Raw genomic sequence first — 15,739 nt, forward strand, 5'->3', positions numbered from 1 at the left:
GATTAAAGTTGCCCAACACTTTGATATATGACCTCATTATCAATTGCTTATAACTAACCAAATATGAACCATTTGGGGTGAAATACTGTATGATGTATAGTTGATTCAGGCTGATTTTTTTTACTTTCAGACAAAGCAGTTCAGCTTTTGCTGAGAATGAGGCTATGGAACTATATGCTAATTTGATCATGCTAAAAAATTGTAATGACCTTTATTCTGAACTGTGTTAATACACCCTGCTCTGGAACCAGGGATTGAAATTTGTCTGGACAGTTTAGTTGTGTCTTTTGCCATCTCTTTGAATTCTATCCAAATTTGGTAAGTTACAGACAGCCCTTTGCAAAAATCTCAGTATGCAGATGCTTGGTAAAGATTTCTCATATTTTAGCAATTAAATTCCTGAAGATTTTTTTCCACATTGGACACACTTCAACTTGAGGCTGAGTAGAACAGTTGATGCTTTGGGTAGCAGGCCCTGACAGTTTCTCCTGTGCTCTGCATGACCCTTTTCTTGGGCCTAGGCAGTATAGGGGAAAAAATCAAATAAAGAGGGTAAAAGAGGTAGATCTATAGTGAAGGTAGGAGAAAGATATTGAAATACAGAGGTTGGTGGGGAGGGAAGAGAAGGAAACTGGGAGTTGGGATAGGAGCACTGAAAATTAGGAAGAAACTGTGGGAACCAGTAGCTTGAGGAGACTGACGTTGTGTAAGGAGTCAGTAGGAAGACAGCAACAGGCTGGGTAAGGAGACTGGGGCTTAAACTCAATGGCATAGAGTAAAGGGAATCATATAGGATGAAGAGCCAGGCAGCAGATGGGAAACTAGGAATGGCTGGGAAAGACATAGGAACAATGAGTCATGGTAGGAAGCACTGAAATTGGATGAGGAGTCTAGGGATGGAGATTGGGACTAGGAATAGGTAGGGTTGCTAACTATAAATGGGTTAGTGACTGGATGCCAAGATTTGGGAGAACAAATTAGATGACTAGCTGGGAAAGTGAGACATCTGGGGCAAGGAGTATGAAGGTAAGAAGTTGCAAGTTGAGGGAAAAACTGGAAATGGTACAGTAAGGATACTAGGACACACAACGAAGGGAAACTGGGACCAGGAGGGGAGAGATGAGAGTTTAATGGGCAAGAAGGCTAAGGAATGATGACTGTGTCTTGTTGACTGAGGAGAATAAGCTTGGATGAGGAACAGCTTGGGGAACAGAAAGTGGTGGAACAATTCAGATTGGAGGAGATGAAGCATAAGGAGTCACACTTGGGGAATTTGTAGAAGATCCTATGCCAAAAGAACACACTGCAGATTCAGGAATGAAGTCCAAGACTCCTGAGTCTTCCCATTCCTCTGCTGTATCAAATATGTTTGAAACACCCACCAAAGTGTCTCATCATCCACTAATGCTAGTTCACACTCCACATATGCCCTCAGTTCAGTGGATGTATGTGTACTATCCCATGGTCTCTCTTTCTGTTCCGTTCCAGCAATCAATAAAGTACACCGATATGGAAACCTAGAGGCATTTTTCCATTTCCTAAGGCTAAGGCTGTGTGTAGACGAAACAGGGGGCATGCGTGCATGATACTTTAAAGTGGATTAAATGCTTTTGCACTGCTTTAATGGTGTTGGTGTTTGTACGTGTCAGTGGTGTATTGTGCAGTAATTCCAGCTGCTGTAGCAAATTCGGCGGTGTAATACACCTTAAATGACTTGGGGCTCAGCAAACTAAAACTCCTCTGAGGAGTTTTAGTTTGCTGCCCAAACCCGTGGAGTGAAGCACCAGTCTCTGTATGGCTCAGGGGCTCTGCAGGAAGCCTGTGCAGGCAACCTGGCAGCATCCTGGGAAGGCAGGCTCCATTCAAGAAAAACAAAAAGTGTCAATCTTTTTTTTTTCCTGGAGCCTGCCTCCCTGCCTGAGCTGTATGGAGGCCCGGTGCTTCCCTCTGTGGCTGCGGTGCCCCCCAGGAGGTGCCTGTGGGCAGGTGCCACCTGCAGGGGAGAATGCTGCTGCTGCAGAGGGAAGTGCCAGCCCCCCCATAGCTCAGGGACCACTCCACCTGCCAGCAGCTTGCCCTCCCCTCCCCGCCGCTGAAGAAGCAGACAAGTGCCCAGGTGTGCGCATGACACAGGAGTTTACTTGGCCCTAATTTGAAGCAGTGTTTTTAAAAACCCATGGCTTCAATTTAGGGCTCCTGTTTCATCTACACACGCCCTAGGGGAATATCTCATGATAAGGAGTCACAGAATGATCAATCCACCACAGACCTGAGCCATACATAGCACAAGGACAGCTCCTGGGTTCCACTTGAGGGCCTCAGCCCCACTCTGAACCTGTGTATAAACTGTTTTGGCCTGTGCACCCACTCTGAGATCACCAAAAAACAACAATGCTTACATTACAACCTTAGTCCTGCAGAATGGAGAACCATATGCAGCCTTAAAAAACAACCCTGATATTATCATACAATAGGCTGATTGGGGGAGGAGGGGGGAAAGGAGGGAGGGGGGAGGGAATGCTACTGTTGTCCTGGGCAAAGCAGCATGGATACAAGAGATGAGAGACAACTTTCCGACATGGCATTTTACAAAGTTTTCTCTGAGAACCCCATGGGGGTACAATACCAGAAGGAGCTAAAGAAACTCTTAAAAATCTAACTCTGGAAACACAGGAAAGAATTAGTGTTTCCACCTCTTGGGAGTCCAGGCCAGGCAACTTTTCCTTATTACTAGGGATTGTGGGTTTTGCTGATTAACACCCCCCCCCCAATTTATATAATGTGGTGTTTCATTGTAATCACTGGAAAATGTGGATTTTAGGTTACTTTTTTTAATCTGAAAATTGGGGATTTTGTTTTTATCAGAGAAAACCAGGATCCCTGTTTATTACCCAAGATCCACAAACCTGGCAACCCAGAATGTCCCATTGTCTCTGGCATTGACACCATCATGGAGAGACTTTTGGCTGTGTTGACTCAATACTATTCCCACATGGCATGGGAGATACCAGCTATTTGAAAGATACCAGAAACTTCCTAATGAAACTAGCTTCCCTTGACAAACCTCCAGCTACCACCCTATTAACTACCATGGCTACTACATCTCAGTATACCAACACTCTCGGAGAGGATACATTACATGCTTTAAAGAACATTATTCCTCATGCGGATTCTGCTTCTATTTCCATTGTACTCCCCTGCTTTGTCCTTACCAGGGATCTGGGTTTTCTGTTTCTCAAGGAAAAACAGAGAAAACCATGGATTTCCCCTTTTTATCAGAGAAAACACGGATTTCTTCTTTTAGCAGAAAAACACATGGATTCCCTGCTTTTGCAAACAGCAGGAAACCCTCAGCCCTGCCTGGAGGGGGAGGGGGAAGGATGTGGCCTGAGGCTCTCACTCAGCCACAGCTCCAGTGGGCTGCCCCTCTGGCAGGGCTGGGGGGTTGCAGGTCATGGCTGGGGGGCACTGGCAGGGCTGGGGGAAGCCAGGAGCCAGCCCTGGCCCACCTGAGCAAGCAGCAGCAGTGGGGGAGCCAGCTCCATGCTGCTTCTGCTGCAGCTGCCTGCTGTGGGGGGTAGAGAGTTGCAGACGAGGGTCCCTGGCCCCATAGCCCTGGCAGCTGGGGGCCCCCTCCATCAGGGCTGGGGGGAAGGGCTGGGGGGGGGGCAAGAGGCATGAGTAGGGCAGGGGAGCTGTTGTGAGGGCAGTGAGGGTCACTAGCAGTATTGGGGGGGCTTTGGGAGCAGTGAGAGGCAGCAGCAGGGCTGGGGGAGACATTGGAGGGGGTGTGAGGGGCACCAGTAGGGTTGGGGGGTGCTTCAGGGGGCTTTTCATTTTAATAATGGATTTGGGGGGTTTTGTCAGAGAATTAATTTTTTATCAGAGAAAACCAGGATGTCTGGTTCCCACACGCAACTGTTTCAGATGTGGAGACTCCCTATACCTACAAATGAATGGGACTGTAACAATTTCAATACTTCCGTCAAACTGACTCTAGAGTACTTTACCCAGAAAATTCATTTCTTGGACACCACTGTGAAACTGCAATGATCACATCACCATCACATTGTATTGGAAACCTACCAACCACTACAGCTACCTCCGAGCCAGCAGCTCTTGGCATAAACGCACCACCAGATCCATTGTGCATCCAAGCTCTGTTATAGCTCAGATCCCACTGACCAGGATGATCACCATAAGGCTCTAGAGCAGGGATCCCTACACTTAAAATACAATCCTAAAATGGTATCCACTCAGATCAAAAGAGTCATACTCAGACCCCACTCTGACCTGCTATAATACCAACCCCAGGACAAGGACAACAAAATCCCTTTGATTATCAGTTACAGCCTCTACCTGGACAACCTTAGATGCATCATTAATTACCTCCATACCATCCAGGAAAATGAAGACCATCTCAAGGTAACCATGAGGGATAAGCCTGTCCTAACTAATAGAAAGCCCCACAACCTCAAATGGCATCTCTCCAGCAACAGATTACTTAACTCTTATTCTCACCAATGGACCCAGCTTTGCCCCTTCATCAACACAGCTGTGCCTCTTTATCAACACAGACCATATCCTTACTAGACCAAATAACATGGATTGTAACAGCTGAGGTTCATTCACCTGCTCCTCTACCAACGGCATATATGCCATAACCTGCTTACAGTGCCCCTCTGCTGTCCATAGTAGACAGATAGGGTGATCCTTTTGAAAGCTTATACATCTCTGACTTAGTTAGTCTATAAGGTGTAAATCTACCCTGCCTTCGGACTAATGGGTGCATACACACATATAAGTTGACTTAGAATAAGGCAATTTAACTAATTTGACTTAAGCCACATCGGAGTGTACACATGTACAGCTCCTTGACATGGTGGTAGCCATCTTGTGAGTTAAGCTGACTTAGCTAATGCAACTTAAGATAATACACTTGGGAGGGGTATTATCTTGCACTGCATTTAAGTCGACTCTGCTCCATATATGTGTGTATGCTCTGACAGTTAAATCGACTTTAAAAAGTTAAGCCAGTTTAACTGCTAGAACGTTAGTACATGTGTACACACCCAGTGGCCGTGTCCACACATGCAAGCACATGTGCTTGCAGCAGCTCAAATAGAAGCGGTGCATATTTGAGCCGGGGCTTCTTGCCTCAGTGCAGCAATCATGAGCCACACCTGCTACCTCAAGGTATGTAGAAAAAACTTTTAAAGCTGTATTTATGTCTGAATCTCTGATTTTCTGAATCAGCATTGAATCTTCAAATTCAGATTTGGCCAAATCAAATCAGAGACAGTGATCCGAATCAACAAATTGAATCACTGTTCCTGATTTGGGCCAAATCCAAATCCAAATAGAACAGGGGCTGCTTTGCACACCCCTAATGTCTACATGTCCACTTGATCTGGCCTAAATTTACTCTGGTATAAGATACTCTGCAGTAAGAACTTTCGGCATTGGCAATGTGTAGGAGTTGCATGGGGTGCATGTGCACCCCCTGAGAGCACTGGTGCACCCCTTGACAGGCTGCACTCCCTACTTAGGCAATGGGGGGGGGCAGGTGGGAGCACTGGTGTCTCCCTTGTGAGTGCCAGCTGAGGAGTAGGAGTGCTGCATGAAGTGCTGCAACCACTTCCGGAAGCGCTGGGGCCACTTCCTGGTCGGTGTGATCGGCCACGAGAGGACTACCCCCCCAGCTGATGAGATTTGCTGCAGGGGGACCCCCTGGTCGCTGTCTGGTCACTGGGGTGGGGTTCATACTCCCCCTGACTAAGGTGGCACCAGTCACCCAAGACTTTCGGGCAGGTGTCTACGCATGCCAGAAGTAGGGAGCAGATTTGCTACTCTTTGCACCACATTTCCTGTATCCCTGCAATGGACCCTTGCCACCACTAGGGGGAGCTCTAGACCCCCCCCCCCCCCCAGTGCTAGCTCAGGGGCTGGCAGGGAGCACTGGGCGAGGAGGCTGCTGTCTTCTGGCCCTGGGAGGCTGCCTGCTGCTGGGGTGGGGACAATGTCCCCCTGCCCCAGCAGCAGGAAGCTCCTGGCCCTGGCTCCCCAATCAGGGGCAGAGGACTTGGAAAAAACTGCAGGGTAGAGGCATCTCCCAGCCCCCTGCCCTGATCTGTTGGTGGGGCAGCTAGGAGCTAGCTCATTGCTAGCTGTCCCTCCAAGGGATTGGAGCAGGGAGCTGGGACCTACCCCACCCCTGCAGCTCTTTCTAGGCCCTGTGCCTCAATCACCCACTGGGACCTGTCCCTTACCGGGACAGTTTCTGGTCCCTGCCCTACAGGCCAACCAGAGGCTGGGCAGTTGGTCCTTGCTCAGCTGCATGAGCCTAGTGGGGCTTGGGGGTGGGAAACAGGCTGGGAAGCTTGTTCCCCACCCAGCTGTGTGGACACAGAAGCTGGGGGAGGACAGGTTAGGGGGCTTGTTCCCTGCCCAACTCTGTGAGTGTGGAGCTGAGCAGGGAACAGGCTCCCCTGCCCCAACCAGAAGGGAGCTCCCAGTGCCAGCTCCATGACCATGGGGACCATGCTGGGAGATGTTTATCTCCCAGTGCTGGCCCCACAATCCTTATAAAGATCTCTCAGCGCCTGCCCCATGGTTGTGGAGCTGGTGTTGGAAGATAAGGATCTCCCAGCACTGGCCTCATGGTTGCAGGGCCAGTGCTGGGAGATAAGGGTCTCTCAGCCCCCCACTCCCTGATCATGATCGCAGTGAGGTTTACTGTGTAGTAAGCATGTGCATGTGTAGATGCACATGCTTACTTTGCAGTAAACTATGCTAATGCACAGTTAAGCATCTTGTGTATATGCTCCCAGTATGTAATATTCACAAAAGACACTTTCATTCTTCTTTGTGTGAGTATTTTACTTGGTATCTGAAGAAGACATGCCAGTATTGTTTTCTTCTAGGCTTTATTTACTGTGCATGCTATTGTAGCCACTAAACGTAGAGTGGAATTCAGCTTCAGAAACTTCTGCTTTTTTAATAAGCGTTCATTTTCATGCCTTCCAAAAGCCAATTCTTATGCGTTCTCATGTGTTTAACCTTTGATCATTAGGTCTGGCAGATCAAAATGGAAGCCATTTCTGATTATTATCAGAGAGCAGAAAGAATTGTCAGTCTTTTTTTGACTGACATTTAGAGAAAGATGAAGAGCATAAGAGCATGTACAGGTACCAGTTTGAACCAAGTATGTGCCAGATCAATTGTTTGGGCATCAGAATGGGTAAAAAATTGTTTCTTCCTTTCAGGATGGAAATTTTGTTTTGTTTAAGACACACACACACTGATTACCTAAAAATAATAGTCAAAGGAAAGCTTATGTAAATGTATCTATCAGAATTCAATATTTTAGCCCAAACTAGTGGCAAACTGAGTCAGTTTTCCTAAGTCAAACAGCCAACAGTTCCCCTACTGAAAGCCTGCTGCTGTTTGAGTTATATTGTTTATGAAGTTTGTGGTTATGGTTGTTTTTTAATTAATTATTTAAGCATGTGACTGATTTTAGGCATCTGACTTCAAATGAATGGAACTACTGGTAGGTTCAAAGCTGAGCACATGCCTGTCTGAATTAGGATATGATCCTTATTCACTGAGAACTTCTATTCATTCCAGTGGAGGTTTTGCATTTGAAACATCAACAAATTCAAGCCAAAAGTTTGCTTTAAAATTTTAGAAGCATGGTGCCCCTCTGAAAGCAGCAAACATACATATAAATCCCATTTTTTGATCAGGGTTTCATAAAATATTCAATATTCAGTAGAATAGTACCACCGTTTTTAGTCTTTCTTTAAAATATGATATAGAGTCTGTGGCAAAGCAGCAAGAGAGAGAAAGGAGAACTTGGTAAACTTTTAAGTAATGAAAACAGATCAGCTCCTATGACCATGAAGATTGTATTATATTAATACAGGAATACATGATTGGATTAGATGAATACATGATTGGATGAATAGTCAGATGTAATGGGTTTCATAGCATTCAGTTGGAATATGGTTTATAACAATGCATGTCATTATGTAAAATATACATTGACTATTTTTTTAAAGCTGATGATTAATTTTCTCAAAACTGTCTATTGTTCAAAATGTTTAAGATAATTTCATTGTTTTAAATGGCAAGAAAACGAACTCTTTTCTGAAGTTTTATATCCACATGTTTATATTGTACATCATAGGTGACTGGTAGGGGGTACACGGGGTTGTATGTGCCCCCCTGCTGGGACTGGTGCCCCCCCTGACAGCCAACACTGATACAGTTGGTAAGATTGGTGCCCCCCCAACAGGGCTGCTGCTGTCAGCGGCTTCTGCAGGTGGCCCCCCCCCCCCCCCCCAATTCAGGAGGCACCAGTCACTCATGTTGTACATTTTAATGAAATAAACGATATGCAGAAAAATGTTTCTTTCTTGAGTGGACTGTATATTAGACATTTTGATCTCTCTCTTTACAGAACCCTATGGGGAATATTCCCATTTTGACAGTCTTGGAGACAGTCCATATAATACTTGCACACTTAAATCTACTCAGGACGCCTTAGGAAGTGCATAGATTTTGCACTGAACAGTGTGTTTTGCCTCAAACTCTTACAAGGCTTATTCTGGGAGGTTCTTAGCCTCAGTTCCTGGTAACTATGAAGGTGCTCAGGACCTGGAGGCATTGGCGATGCATAGTAGGTGCACGTGCACCCCAAATGTGGCGGTGCACCCCCTGCTAAAAGGTGCCGCTGACACTGCCGGCGGTGCCTGTGGGCGGTCATCGTTGGCCACCCCCTCCCCTTCACTACTGACACTGGCTGTGTCTGTGATTACCGGTGGCCACCGCCAATGCTGCTGGTGGTGTCTGTGGGTGGTCGCCAACCACTGGTCGGCGCTTGCCACCTCCACCCCTCCAGCTACCAACTGTGCTGTGGCTGCCTGTGGCAGCTCCCCACTTGCCTCTGCCAAACTCCCTCCATCAACAGCGCCGCTGCTGCCTGCGGGAGCTCACTGTGCCCCCCCAGCCTACAGGGGCATGTGGTGTTCATGCCTGGAAGGATCAGGTCTTTGAAACAGAGATTTCTATATATGGAGACTATGACTGGCAACTTTATCCTTGCCAGGCAATTGGAGATGAGATAAATATTTGGAGCTTTGGAGCTGGGTTTTGTTGTTACTGGACTTTGTGCGAGTTTTGCCAGTGATTTTAGTGGCAGAAGAATGGACCTGGCTGACCCGACAGCCAAGTGTGCCGCACAGAGGCCAATATACTAGCACATTTTGGGAAAAGTTGAGAGACTGCAGTTTAAAGTCATTGAGGCCTGATTCTGCATTCCTTACTCAGACAAAATACCTAAAGGCTTCCCTGGGAGTTTTGTGTGGCTATTGTAACATCAGTGCCATTGTTAATGACTTTACGGCCATTGACCTAAGTCCTACAAATTCCCAGGTTACCCATCTCCCATGGGCAGCCAGTACATTTCAATGAAATGCTTGCATGGGTGAAGGCGGCTTCTATGGTAGGAACGTGCAGGATGGGGTCCTTTGGTGGCAAACAGACTTTTCAATAGCCCCAAGCTCAGGGCTGGGGCTGGGGAACAGCGAGGTCTGTGGGGAGGGTGGCGGTGCCTGTTGCTAGCTCACGGCAAGCATGTGTATAGGACCCCAGTTCTGTGTAGACAGTGCTGTTTTCTCTTGTGCTGTCTTTTGGACTCTCCACACAAAAGACAGGCTCAAAGGCAGGAAGATTTACTGTGCTGAACTGGGACTTGCTGGGGTTGGGACCCTCCTTCACGGCTCTTCCTATTCACCAACCTGGTGACTGATTATTCCCAGGCATTTTAAAGTTGGCTCCATAATTCATCATTTCCCGGGAAGAGAGCACTCGGGTCCTGGGGCTCAGGGCGCGAGAGGGAGCTGGGGACCCGCGCCCTGGGCGGAGGCAGGCGGGCGCCGCGGGCTCTCGGCTCGGCCCTGGCCCGCACGCGGGTCTGGAGGGTTTGCGGGGGGAGCCCCGTGCCCTGGCGCCCCGCAGCCGGTCTGAGCGTGGGTCCCCGGGGCAGGAGAGCCGGGTCCCGCCTACCAGCCCCGCGCGCCAGGGCAGCCTCCCGCTCCCGTGCCAGGGCCTCGCGGGCCGGGGCCGCCCCTCGCCGCGCGGGCCTGGCTGGGGCGAGGGGCGAAGCAAAAGGGGCATCTGACATTTGCGTGCCCGCGTGGGGGGAAGAAGCAACCGGGCCGGGCCGGGCACAAAGAGGCGCTGGAAGCCGGCGGGGCCCACGTGCGGGCAGGGGCAGGGCAGGGGCAGGGGAAGGGGCAGGGGCAGCTGCTCTCCCCCGGCGGCCCCGCTCCGCAGATGTCACCACAAATCTCGGCGGCTTTGCAGGGGCTCCCACACCCTGCGGGGGGGCGGCGCGGAGGAGCCTCGGGCGCCGCAACAGGTGCTGCGGTGCGCGCTGCCCCCCGCGAGCCGCCGGCTCCCCTGCCCCCAGGGCCTGGTGCGGGGCGGGGGGAGGCAGCCCCGCCACCGGCTCCCCCAGCCTTGCCGGGGGGTGCGGGCGCGCCCGTCTCGTCCCCAAAAGGGCTCCCGGGCGCACGCGGCGGCGCGGCTGGAGACGGTTACTTCTTTCTTTTTGTCTCGTCCCGGTGTATTTACCTTGGGAGCCGGGGGCGCGGGGGCTGCCCCGGCCTTATCTCCCCCCTCCTCTCCACATCAAACAGTCCCAGTTGGCCGGAGCAGCCTGCAGGCAAGCCCCAGATTGCAGCCCGTCCCCAACGCCCGGCAGCTGAGAGCTGGGCTGCAGCTTCACTGGCGACCATATGCTTTCAATAAAATAAGACAAATAGGGCCGGGAGATAGGGATTGCAGTAAACCTGTTATAAAGCACCAGAACCCAGGCCAATGTAAACGACAGCAGGGCCCCTCCTGGAAGGGCCCTTCAGTGCCAGCGCTGCCGCGGAGCCGCCCGGACAGGTGTGAGCAGCAGCCTCCTCCGGTCCCCCGGGGATTTTTATCACGTTTGTGGTAATATTGTGCTTGTTATGCTAACTATGAGTAAACATGCCCGGCCCGCGGTGTGGCAGTGCGGGGGAGTTATCAGAGAGTGGCGGTGGGAAGGTGATTTAACAATAAAGTTGTTTCCCAGCAGGTGATGGCTGCCCCCAGCCCCATGATTAATGCTTCCCAAAGCACTCCACTCCACAATCTCTTGTCATTATTTATTAAACGAAATCTATTTATTATTATTTTAGCAAACAGTGGTACCAGGTGGGGCTTTCTTTTCCTCTTCAGCTTTTGTCTGAAGGACGTTTGAAGTGGGCAGTCTGAGGCTTGGAAACTCGCTCACCAGATTTTTGCCGTCCATTTGCACAAGTACAAAAATCTGCCAGGGCCTTGCTATTCATTCCCCTCCCTTGTTGCGGCTCTGAAGGGGCAGGCAAAATTCGAGAGGGAAGAAAAGCCCCCCCTCCCCCCTCCCAAATGAGCGGCCGAGGCTGCAGCCGCCGCAGCCACCGCCAGATGCACGTGCCCGGGAGCCCCGGCCCGAGCGCGCGTCTGGAGAGGGCGGCGCACGAAGGCGCCTGGGCCAGGCCGGGCCCCCCGCAGCCCCGCGCCAGGGCCGGCAGCCACGGGCCCGAACACGCGCTGCCGGCCGCGGGGAAGGAGCTGTTTCAGCACCACGGCTCCGCACGCGGCTCTGCGTCCCGGCTTCCAGCCCCAGGCCCCCGGGGTCCGCGGCCGCGGCGGCCAGGAGCGGCGTTTGGTGAAGGGGAGCAAGCTGTTAAGGCTTCCCAAGTGCGGCGGCCGTGGCTGCCCGGGGCCCCGGCCCCGGCCCCTCCGGGCTCGGGACCGGCTGGCGCACACTCCGCCGGGGAGCCCGGCCCCAGGGCCCGGCGCGGGCAGCTCGCCCTGCTCCGCCAGGCGGTGCGCAAAGGCCGGGCGCACTTTGCGCACTGCCTGCTCCTTGCTCCGGGCGCCTCCTTCCGAGGAAGAGGGAGCGGGGGGCGCAGCAGCTTCCCGCCCCGGCCCCGGCTCCCGGCCCTGCCTTGCCCTGCGGCGGCGGCGGGGCCGGCTGGCTGGGAACGGGACCCCGGCTGTGCTCCCCGGGCGCCGGCTGCAGTCTGGCCCGGACCGTGCGGGGAGGAAGCGGCCCCGGGCGGGCCGGGTTTCGGGCCAGCACACCTGATGCGGCTCTACCTTCCGGCCCGGGCAGTGCCTGCAACAGAGGCCCCTGCCGCCCTCCCCCGCAGCCCGAGCTGCTTCTGGCCCCGGCAATCCTCGCTCCCGGCTCCCCTGAGAGCCGGCGCTGGCCCCCCCCGCCGCGGGGCTGCGGTCTCCTGCCCGCCTCTGGCTTCCTCCCCCACTGGGCTCGGGTGGAAGCCACGAGGCTAGAGCTGACCTGACCCGTGGCCCCGAGCAGGCGGCCGAGCTGGGGCCGGGCTGCAGCGAGCCGAGGGCGCAGTGCAGGTCCTGACTGGTGCTCGGGTACCAGGGGCTGCGGCCGCCTTGGGGGCTGGGCGGCCCGGTGCGGGCTGCGCGGAGGTTCCCCGGCCCCAGACGGGGCAAGGGGTGCAGGCCCCGGGGGGCTTCGTTTCATCCCCTCCCTGGCGGACGGGCCAAGGCGAGCCGGGACTCCCCCTCCGCGGGGGTATGTGAGGGCTAGGGGCCGGAGTGGGCGAAAAACATCGCGCCCCCTCAGCTCCTTACACGGGCGGAGATGGCCCCGTTACCGCCCCCTGTGCGGTGAGCGTGCGGGCGCATCGGGGCAGCCCTGGCTCAGTCCACCTGGGCCGCAGGAGGGACCGGCGCGCAGGGCCTGATCCCGGGGCCGAGCGCTTCTTGCAGGGGCCCCGCTGCGAGTCCCGCCCCAGCTGTGAAAGCCTCGGGGAGCCGGGCGCGGGGAGGAGCAGGCCCCGGCCCCCCAGCCCCGAAGGGCGCGAGGCAGCCTCGACCTCCGGTCCCTGCTGCCGGCCGGGCCCCGAGCACCCCTGCTCCGCCTGCCCGGGCCCCGCGCGGTGCGGCGCAGCAGGGCGAGGCCCGTGGCATCCCCTAGGCCGGGCCCGCCGGGCAGAGCGCCCGGTGCGCGGCCGGGGTCGGGCTCAGCGCTCTCGCGGGGCCGCTCAGTCCAGCCGCCCGCGCTGCGCGCTCCCACGCACCTGCGGTTTGCGGCCCTCACCCCGCCCGGGGACAGGCCCTGCCGAGGGGCCGTGGCGGTGCCCGCTCCCTGCCCCGGGCCGCTGCCGGGTGTCGGCCCCTTCTCGGCCCTGCCCTTGACCGTGCCCCTGCCCTTGACCCTGTCCCTGTCCTTGCCCCTGGCCGCCCTGCGTCTTCGAGCGCCTGCGGGACGCACAAGTGGCCCGCGCTGATGTCCCGTCCCGCCGGGAGGCGCTGGCGCCCAGCCCGTGCCCCTTCACACCCCAGGCTGTGTCCAGTGAGGCGCGGGTGGGGTGGGGGGTGGCGGCCCTCGCCCCTCTTCTCCCTGCCTAGCCCGGGCTACCGCGGAGCCGCCAGGCCCGAGGGAGCGGCCGGCAGGGAGCAAGCGGAGCAGGTGCGCTACCCGTCCCGCCGGGCTCCGTGGCCCCCTGCTCGGTTCGGCTCGGCCCGGGGGGCTGAGGCTCGCCCGGGCCGAGGCGCTGGTGCCTGGGCGAGGAGCAGGGGCCGCCCCGCCCCGCCCCGCCCCGCCGCCGGCCAGCGCCTTTGTTGCGCTCCCAGCTGTGCGGGGCTCGCGTGGCGGCCCCCGGCCTCGCCGCCTCTGATTGGGCGGCGGCGGGCGGGAACGAGCCAGGCACGCTCCGGGATAAAGCGTGGCAGGGGCCACGCGGCGGCGGGGGAGGCCTCATTGTCTCGGCCGCGCATATAGGGGCGCGGGCGGGCGTGTGCCGCCGCCGCGCTCCGGGCAGTCCGAGCCGGGCTCCTCCGCACCAGGCAGCCAGGTAAGACCCGGGCGCCCGCCGCGCTGCCCGGGCCCCGCCGGCCGGGGGGTGCGCAGGGGCTGACGCGGCCGCTTCCCCGCAGGATGTCTCCGCAGCAGCCGCCCGACGGCGCCGCCTCCCCGCCGCCGTCCGCCTGCAGCCCGCCGGGCTCCCCGCCGCGGAGGCCGAGGGGGCGGCGGGGCCGCGGGCGGGCGCGCAGCGAGGCGGCGCTGAGCCGGCAGAAGCGCAGCCGGCGCATGAAGGCCAACGACCGCGAGCGCAACCGCATGCACCACCTCAACTCGGCGCTGGACGCGCTGCGCGGGGTGCTGCCCACGCTGCCCGACGACGCGCGCCTCACCAAGATCGAGACGCTGCGCTTCGCCCACAACTACATCTGGGCGCTGACCGAGACGCTGCGCCTGGCCGACCAGAGCCTGTTGCCTGGCCGCGAGCCGCCGGGCCCGGCCGGCGCCTGCCTGCTGCCCCTGCCCAGCCCCGGCAGCGCCTCGCCCTGCGACTGGGACTCGCTGTGCTCGCCCGACTCGCGGGCCGGCAGCCTCAGCCCCGCCGGCTCCACGGAGGAGGCGCGCGCCTACCCCGCGCCCTGCCTGCGGCACAGCCCCCGCGCCTGCCCGCAGCTCTCCTGAGCCGCCCCCTCTCCTGCCCCTGGGGGCCGCCCACGCTCCAGGCGCCAGCTCTTGCCCCTCACCCGCTTTGCCTTAAACGGAACGGGCCTCGTCCCTTCTCTGTGCACTTTTCAGGCTCCTGCTAGAGGCGTCGACGCGGGGCTGCTTGGGGCACCGACGCTGCTGAGCTCCGGCCCGGCCTGGCTTGCAAGAAGCAGCAGCAGCAGCAGAAGACATGCACCCGGGTGTAAATTATGAGTCGCGTCGCCGCTGTTTGTATTTATTGCCCTGTCTCCCAACGCACATCTCTATTTTGTACACGGCCTGCTGCTGTCATTGTTCCGCGCCCTGGGTGGGCAGGGCAGGGCGGGTGCAGCACGTTTTATAACACCCCCCCCCCCCCCGCACCACCACCAGGAGCCACCCCTGTCGCGGGGGGACGCAGGGGCCCGGCTGAGTGCACCCAGGGGCTCCCCAGGGATGGGCAGGTGTGGTCTCGCTCCGCGGACCCCTGTGTTCGGGGCCCGGCGAGCTCCCGGGGGTGGGGGACATCGCGCCGCAGGAGCTGGCCCGCCGGCGGGGCACGGGCGCCCCGATCGCAGGAGGGACGAAACTCGGCAGCTGCGGCCTCCGGCGGGGCTCCGCGTCTCAGCGCCGCCCCCGGCAGCGGCGTCAGAAACCCGCCGTCGAGCATCTCCGTGCGCCCCGCACCAGCCCCGCGTCGCGCGGCGCACCACCCGGGGGCTGCCAACGAGCGGCCGCAGGGAGGCGGGGGCAGCTCGAGGGGAACGGGCTCCCAGCGGCCTTTCGCCGCTCTCGCTTGTCCGCCGGGGCCTGACAGAGCTGCGGGCTTGCCTCCTCACTGGGGGGTCCCGCGCCTGAGGGAGGGGAAACAGCTTCGAGCGGTGCGCGACTGGGCTGTCGGCGCCGCGATCTGGCACCGTCGGAGCCCTTGGGCCCCCCGCGCCTCAGCATCTTCACTAGCCAGGGGCTAGGCTGGCTCTGCCTCTGAGCCGGGCGGGCAGAGCCCAGGCAGCTTGGGGCGGCCTCTGCCCGGACGAGACTCCTCCTTCGCCTGCCCTGACCCGGGCCCTGCCCTGCCTGGCGCGGCTGGGGGTCCCGGGCCCGCGCCCTGCCCCACTGCTCGCTCCAGCAGCTCCAGTGCCTCCCGGGGAGTTGCGTGTCCCAGGGGAAGATGCACCTGCCCCGCAT

The 15,739-nt window shown here is 57.0% G+C and overlaps 1 protein-coding gene across 1 annotated transcript; it reads left to right on the forward strand.

The window, feature by feature from the left end:
• Positions 1-14,002: 14,002 nt before the first annotated feature.
• NEUROG3 (neurogenin 3) lies at positions 14,003-15,529 on the forward strand. Its single transcript, XM_059730330.1, has one exon. The coding sequence runs from the start codon at positions 14,003-14,005 to the stop codon at positions 14,546-14,548; it is 546 nt and encodes a 181-aa protein (XP_059586313.1). The 3' UTR covers positions 14,549-15,529.
• Positions 15,530-15,739: the final 210 nt, after the last annotated feature.

This window comes from Alligator mississippiensis, chromosome 6, assembly GCF_030867095.1.
Source record: "Alligator mississippiensis isolate rAllMis1 chromosome 6, rAllMis1, whole genome shotgun sequence".
Lineage (NCBI taxonomy): Eukaryota > Metazoa > Chordata > Crocodylia > Alligatoridae > Alligator > Alligator mississippiensis.

Bases quoted from the DNA above. Each gene is read 5' to 3' on its own strand.
- NEUROG3 (XM_059730330.1), top strand. From the start codon at position 14,003: ATGTCTCCGCAGCAGCCGCCCGACGGCGCCGCCTCCCCGCCGCCGTCC.